The following is a 7,991-nucleotide window of genomic DNA, read 5'->3' as shown; positions in this document are numbered from 1 at the left end:
GTGTACGTGTCGCGTGACATGGGGACAACGTGGACGGAGGCAGTCGGGAAACTCTTGGGCGTGTGGGTCAACTCAGGATCGGGAGCCTCTCAGGATTCAAGCCTGCATGTGGATGCCCTCATCACCGCGACCATTGAGGGAAGGAGGGTCATGCTGTACACTCAGAGAGGGAACTCCTTGGGGGAAAACGCCAATCCGCTCTACCTTTGGGTCACGGACAACAACCGCTCGTTTCATGTTGGACCGGTTGGCATGGACAATGCTGAAAAGGAGGAGCTTGAGAGCGCACTGCTGTACTCGGATGGCAAGTTGCATCTTTTACAACGGAGGGTCAGTGGTGAGGGCAGTGTCATTTCACTTTCCCGCCTGACGGAGGAACTGAAGGAAATTGAGTCCGTCCTCAGTACTTGGGCGCAAAAGGACATTTTCTTCTCCAGCTTGTCTATACCCACGGCGGGGCTGGTGGCAGTTTTGTCCGATGCGGCCGGAGATGACACGTGGTACGACGAGTACCTTTGCCTGAATGCAACGGTTAAGAATGCGGTAAAGGTCAAAGATGGGTTTCAGTTGACGGAGTCTAACTCCGGGGTACTATGGTCTGTGAACACTCGGGACAATAATTTGCGGCATGTGTTTTTGAGCCACGACCTCACACTTGTGGCGTCGGTGACCATCGAAAAGGCTCCGAGCGGGAAAACTCTACTGACTGCGACGTTGGGTGACACTAATTACAATCACACCATGGGACTGTCGTATACGGCGGATAAGAAGTGGGAGACGATATTCAAAGGCGATAAAAAACCAACAACGGAAAGCAGGCCTTGGGAGCCGAAGAAAGAACACCAAGTGGCACTCATGCTCCAAGGCAAAAAGGCCTCTGTGTACATTGATGGTCGGTCGCTGGGGGAAGGAGAAGCGCTGCTAACAGATGAGAAGTCACTTGAGTTTGTGCGCTTCTGCTTTGGTGCGTGCGTTCAGGAGTCAAGTCCGACGGCCGCCGGCCAGAAAACTAAGGTGACGGTTACGAACGTCTTTCTGTACAACCGTCCACTGAATTCCACTGAGATGCGTGCAATCAAGGACAGGATCCCCATTCCGAAGAGAGGCCCGGGATCACAGGTGGAGGGTGGAACGGAAAGGAGGCATATCCCTCGGATTGAGGGTGTGCGAGCCAATGCGCCTGTTGGGAGCGGACTGCTGCCGCTGCTTCTTCTGCTGGGACTGTGGGTGTTTGCGGCTTTGTGAGGAGTGTGCGGCCTCCGTGTGGAATACTCGCACCCCCAACTCCTGCACCAACACACACACCGCTAGGAATAAATTTTACTACGCAGAGAAAGAATTCTTTTTTTATATTTTCCATTTTTTGCTTGTTGTCTCGGCGCAACCACCATGCTTTTTCTTTTCTACTCTTCCCTCTTTTTAATTGCTTCTTGCTGCATTCTTCCTGCGAGGGGTGCCGTGTGTTTCCCGCCCAACTGCTCCACTCGCACACCCACCGACACGCTCATGACGACGGCCCTGTGCGCCTCGCCTGCTGCACGCATGAGGAGGGGCCGCGACGAACGGCGCGCTGAGGGAGCCGTGACGTGTGGGCGTGCGACGAGGGCCTGTGGGGCGGAGCACACATTTCTTTCCCTCTTGTTTTTTTTTCTTTGCGGCCAGGGCTGGCAGACACCCGCAGCGCCACACACACAGCCACAGCCTGCCGCTTTTAAAAAGGAATTTTTGCTTGCTCTCTTTGATTTTCTCACTGTGTGTGTTTTTTTGCGCTGGCGCAGCCTTCGGGGTCGGCCTCGTGAGCATTTCCTTCCCCTCTGATGAATTTTTTTTTCTTTTGCTGCGCTCACTCTCCCGATGGAGTGACGCGACTCCCGTCATGTCTGCGTGCTTCTCTCAGTCCCCACACACACGAGTGACTGTGCTCTGCGGGCCGCACTCACGCGCCGATGAGAGGGCTGAGGGGAGCAGCAACACGCAGATGACCCCATGAAATATAAACGATGTGCGGACACATGGAGGGTTGGACGGTTGAAAGACACGTAATTATCTTTTCAATTTTATTTCCGGACAAAATGTATACAGACAATTTCTGGAGCAACATGGTAGTTAGGTGCTTTTTTTTTGTGTGTGGTTTTTTTTTCTTTTTCTTTTCTTCTTTTCTTGTTTTTTCATTTTCTTTTTTTTTTCTTTTTCTTTCCAAAGTGTGAGTTGTGGAAAGGTGAAGATGAATTTTTTTAATTTAAAATTTTTTTTTGTGAATTGCCGCTGCTTTGTCTGCAGTGCAATATTGTGAGCCTGAGCAGTTTTTTTACTTCTGCCATGCACCTCTGCTGTACGTTTTTGTTTGTGCGTCCCTTCACATGCTCCGCTCCTGTTTTTACTTATTTGCCTCGTGTGTCTGCATGCACACACACAACCACATGCACGCAAAAAATGCACATTGCAGTGGATTTGGATGCTTCTTTTGTAGCGTGTGCTGGCGGTTGCGGGTGGCTGCTGCTTCCTCCGTGGGCATGAAGGGAAGGAGGAGAGAGGGAGCGCGCACCGCGAGTCACTCTTCCAGCGGGTGTGATGCGCGCGGTGGGCTGCGACTGCTGTGGAGGACCGCATCCTTTCGGTGTGCGCTTCTCCGCCGTTGTGCCGTGCGTTTGCGCATGTCATTTGTTATGCGCGTGCGTGCTGGGGATGTTTTTCCGGGGCGTTGGGCGGCCACCATCTGTCTATGGCGGTTTGTGTGAGTGAGCACGTGCGGATGAGGTTCAGGGCGTATGGAATGAAGGAATGGCTTGAGGAAAGGAGAATTCAATTTGGAGGGTATTTGGACCAGATTCATTTGGCTGCGGTGGACACATGCACGACGGATGTGTTTCCGCATAATTGGGGGAGGATGCGACAGGATTTTCCGAAGTGGCCCGTCAATGCAATTCGGGTTTCATGGCACTGGGGCACAGTGGTCTTCCTGCAATGGCTGGTGACGGCCTCTAGTCGACCGGTGTATTTATGCTGCTGCTGCTGCTCGAGGAGGCGTAGAAGTGCGATTTGAGGTGAGCGGCGGAAGGGCCACACATCCCGCAGTGACGGTCGTCGTTGGCCCACCGGGTGCCTCTGAAGGTTTTGTTGGATGCAACGTCCTTATGCCCGTCTCTGGATGGCGACATCCCTGATGCAGCCAACGAACGGGGCTGGGAGCGACGGCGAGACGCAAGCACATGTGGATGTTCGGAGCGGCCGGCGCACCGCACGCTGAGAGCATGGCACGCTGAGGACCGGACCTAGAAAAGGGACACCGCGTGGGACGTCAATCTTCACTGCAGCGACCGCCACCGAATTTGGATGTGCTCGCACCTTCTGCGGTCCCTGTTCCTCCCCTCACTTCTGTGCCGAGGACTGTGCCGCGGGATCCAGCAGCGCGATGTTTGGCCGCAGGAACATGGCCCGAACAAATGATTTGTGGGAGGGGGATGTGCACTGCGACGAGAAGGAAGAAAAATAGTTGCGAGACGACCACCACGACAAGACCGGAGTGAAGTTGTGTTTTGTCCACTTGCGCGAGGGCGGCCTGCCACCTGGTCCGTTAGGAGGATTATTTTTTTTGCGTCGTTGCGCTCTCTTGTTATTCCGCTGCGTTTTCTTGCGGACCTGCGAAGGGAGATTTGCAAGAAATTCCTGCGAGGCGTCCGTGCCGTCGTCGGAAAAGCGGATCCCCCTTTGAAAAACGCTACTTTTAAATTTGTTTTGGGCGGGGAGTTCCTGTCGATTCACTGCGACTTTGTTTTGCGGATTTGATGCGTGTGTTTCCGAGCGGTTCGATCAGTGCTCCCAGCCCACTCGGATGTGGTGTGCGCGTCGACGTGAAGGTGCCTGTCAGCCGTTTTATTGCCTCCCCCGCTGTGGCTGCCGCCGCTGCCTTCTTCTCTTCCTGAGGTCCTGCGGCTTCTTGACAAAATGTTTTGGAGAAGGCGTTGCCGCTCTTATCGTCCATTGTATTTTGATTCTGGTGTCGCGGTCAGGAGGCATTGAACGAGAGGGTTTTTGCTCTTTTGTTTTATTTGTCCTCTCTGCCTGACGGCCAGTTCTACACAAGCGTGCTCCTCGGCGCCCCAGTTGGTGCTGGCGGGTTTGCTCACAGTTGTCACTGGCAATCGCATGCGCCAACTCTTCTCTGCTCCTTTTCAGTGTCGCATTTTTCTATTGATTGACGGACGCCATTCTGTCCGGCGTGCCACTTTGATTGGATTGTGTGGGACTGCTCGCCAACGCCATCGGAGAAAGCAGGCTGACGTTTTCACGTATTTAATTCCATCTTGCGCGCACGTATTTTTTTTACGTTTTATTGGTGTGCACTCAAACAGCGAGGAATCCGGAACCATGCGTGCGTGGAATTCTTCCTGCCATGTGAACTGCGGGCAACACCGAGGAGCTGTCACTTTTACTCCGCAGAGTTATTGTTTCTCTTTGCGGGGTTGGCAGGGAAATTCCATGCCTTCTGCCACTGCTGGTGTGTCCCCAAATGTTGTCACTCCATGCGAAGTAAAGTGCTTCAGCGAATGAGGGTGTTGATTGGGTTTGTGTGCACTCTGATTCTGTTTGCCACTTTGTGCGGGCACGCAACACTTGAGTGGTGGAAAATGGAGCGGGGCGATGCCTGGCTGCGTCTCGCCCATTGTTCAGTGCACGATGGTGTGGTGCGCATTGTGGTGCTGACTCTGCGATGTGGCTGCGGTCCCCTGTGCTGCAATGGTGGTGGGTGGAGGAGAGTGTTGACCCGCGGCGGGACGGTGGGATCGTACCTTCTTTTCTCTTTGTTCCTTCCCTTTTGTGAAGGTGTGCACTTATTTTTGGTGCCGGTGATGGGGCAAACGGACAGACAACGTGAATCATAAAAAAACAGGACGATAATGTGGCGGTGTTGTGGCCGATTGCACGTTGCGTCGCTGCGGGGGCGGTGGGCCTTGACTGTTTCACCGACAGGCGTTGCAGTGCGGCTGCATGGCGCACCGACCGTCCCGCCGTGCGAGTGCCACGCCCAACGCCATTGGGACTGCGGGAGGAAACAGCTGCGAGTGTCCTTTGGAGCCAGCGGCACCTGCTGGCCGCAGTTGGGCGGTGCGAGTGGGATGCTTCACCGCACGGGTGTTGTGATGGCACCTCGCCGTGGCTCTTGTGATGGTTCCGACGCTGCAGCTCGACACGTGGTGGGGAGTAAAGTGTGGCCGCGGTGGACCATGAGCAGCACCAACGTGAGGCTGAGTGATTTCCTTTGGAATTATGTTGGCGGCAGGGCGGCCGTTGATGAAGACTACAATGTGACGATGGAGATGTTTGTTCAGGAGCCGGATGATTACGTACAAGACCAGCGGCTTCTTGAAGAAATTCTTAACTTAACTGCGTACCAAGCGCTGGAGGCCATTACTAGGCCTCTTCACGAAGGTGTGCTCTCTCTTGGGCAACGTAGGGACTATGAAAGAAAAGGATACAATCACTCCTCTTGCAAGGGGAAAACCAAACGGAGTACTCACGCAGGTACTGGCGGAAGCGAGGCGGGAGGCAGAGGAAAGGCTAAGACGAACGCAAGAAATGAAGTTTACCATTTCCACTAATGTCGAAGATGTACTGTTTAAATGAAGAGTTTGCGTCAATGAAATGAAGCTGAACGACTTTCTTACGAGGGAACTGGGCGGCAGGGGCATTGTGGACACCAATCGGGATGTCTTGCTGGATGAGTTTTTCAGGAACCCCACGAAGTATATCCGTGATAAAGGAGCGTTGAACGAAATACAGGCACCAGGTCATTATTTGAGTATGAAGCGAGCTGTAAAGGGTGAAGTGATCTTCGATGAGGATATACGCAAGCTTTGCGACAAGGGTGTCAACAACCTACCGGGGTGGTCATTAGCTGCTGCGGAGGTAAAAGCAACTGTTCATAACTCCACCAAACATTTCTTGGATGCAGCTGCCGAGGAAGCGAGGAACCCAACGACGACGAGCGCACCGGAGAAACTGGAGGGATTGTACGAGTCTGTGCACAATGCGAGGCGGAGCCATGCGGTGGAACTTCCGGACGGCGTGGAGCGAAAGAAAACGGGGACGGGAATGGGGGTGCATGAGGGGAAACCAGAACAGTCATGGACGTACAAGAAAGCTGACGACGCTATCGAAAAGAATGACGCTGTGCAGCAATTCGGTGCAGCACCTCCCGTGTTGATGGTGCTCGCCTCGGACAAGGGATGGCCGTACTCGTGGAATACGATACAGGATCTTCCTAAGGACTTTTTTGTAAACTGTGAGGTGGAGCGAGTGTGGCAGATCGTCAAGGGCGATCTAACCGCGTGGTTCAGCCCTCACGGTGGAACCGACTTTACGCCCAAGCGACGTGTGTTGATTGGGACGCCCGGGATCGGGAAATCGGTGGCTGCCGGCTCGTACCTCCTCTACTAGCTGCTGCACTGCGATGTCGAGAAACTCCAAGTGGTTGTCCACTGTTTTGGTGGAGGAGATGCGTGCGTGTTTGACAAGACCACCAGAGCGGTGACAAGATACGGCGATGAGGACATGTGCATCTCGGAGTTGAGAAGTTTGAGGGGGCATGGGAGGAATGTGTATATTATCTACGATGTGGCAAAGGAGGGAACGCCGCCACCGAGACATTTTGCGTCTACTTCTGGATGGGGCATGATTGCGGTGTCATTCCCAAAGGTAACCAACTATGATGAGTGGGAGAAGCAACTAAAAGCCGCGCGAATCATCATGAATTGCCCCGACGGGATGGATGTGAAGGCGATGTGTGCATGGATGGAGCGCGATGGGGATACAGATGAGCAAACAAAGTACTGGAAGATGGTTGAAACACACATGGAAAAGGTGGGGCCGATTCCACGCCATATCTTTTATGCGAAAGGTATTAATGCACGATTTGGTGCCGTTGAGAATGCCTTGGAAGCGATCAATTCTCGGTATGCTGACGATCGCTTTATACTTCCGGGAGGGGGACTATGGTATGCTAAGGATCCGTCTCAAAAGCTCGTGAGGATTGTCAGAATAAGAGGAGAACGCGGTAATGAGAGGTTTCGTAACGCACCGATATGTTATTTCCTTGGGTCTCGATCAGCGAATATTTTGGCAAAGGCAATGAGTGAGAAAGATTTTTTGTTGCTGGTATGGGGGGTGAGGAAAACTATTTCGTCCGCATATCTGGAAAAATTTTGTTTGCGTGCGCTCATCTTTGGGAGGTTTTTCAGTGCAATGGCAGAGGAACTCAAGGAGCTGAATTCACCAGCACATGATATTCAGGACACTGTGCTGAAAGCAAATCCTGGAGCGCACCCCACCGAAATATGTGAAATACCTGGAGTTGGAAAAATTGATGCGAAACAAAATATAAATCATCGGGTGCTGTACATACCGATGCTCAGGGACTTTCCGCTGGTGGACTGCTTTTTCTTCGTGGAGTCACCGCGGAGGACGCTGGTGGGGCTGCAGATGACTACGGCGGGTGAGCATCACACCACAACCAGCACCGTGAGGCAGTTCACTGAGCATCTATCGAAGTTTTTTAATGGTTGGGATGAATTTGCTCAGGGATTGTCGTGGAGAGATTATTTATGTGCAGCACGCAGACAGCACGCCGATGAATGGCTGGCAGAAATGTGGTGTCGTCGACCCGCTGAGTGTGGGAGATGTTGATCATGGGAGGATTGCGGAGTTCTGGAAAACCACACATCAGTACCAGTCCACGCTGACCGAGTGTTTTCTCAGGCGTATTTTGTAATCACAAAGATGCTGAAAATTCGTGAAGCAAAAAGCTTAGACGAGAAGATTGAAGAAATGACTGAGGAGGTTAGCGCAGTGCGTTTATGATGGATTATGTTAGGGAGTGTTTTTACGTCTTTTATATTTGTGTGTGTCTGCAGGGTTAGGTCAGAGAATGTCTTTTTTTTCAGAGAATCATTGTGGTCAACAGTGCCGCACCACTACAATCATTTTTTATTTTT

The 7,991-nt window shown here is 52.5% G+C and overlaps 1 protein-coding gene and 1 pseudogene across 1 annotated transcript, besides 3 other annotated features; both read left to right on the top strand.

Moving 5' to 3' along the window:
- On the top strand, positions 1-1,245 carry Tc00.1047053506157.40 (trans-sialidase, putative; the record flags this gene model as incomplete). Its single annotated transcript, XM_800290.1, has 1 exon — positions 1-1,245. A coding segment is annotated over one exon (1,245 nt), but the record flags the coding sequence as incomplete, so codon positions are not given.
- Positions 1-7,991: a sequence feature (areas not merged during assembly with more than two copies in the genome that could not be assigned to a particular haplotype).
- Positions 2,132-2,196: a sequence feature (A-rich).
- Positions 2,228-2,254: a sequence feature (AT_rich).
- Tc00.1047053506157.30 lies at positions 4,899-7,811 on the top strand (annotated as a pseudogene).

Source organism: Trypanosoma cruzi, genomic scaffold, assembly GCF_000209065.1.
Source record: "Trypanosoma cruzi strain CL Brener 1047053516277 genomic scaffold, whole genome shotgun sequence".
Taxonomy (NCBI): domain Eukaryota; phylum Euglenozoa; class Kinetoplastea; order Trypanosomatida; family Trypanosomatidae; genus Trypanosoma; species Trypanosoma cruzi.
The sequence above is the reverse complement of the archived record's forward strand: the minus strand, read 5'-3'. Positions and strand labels throughout refer to the sequence as shown.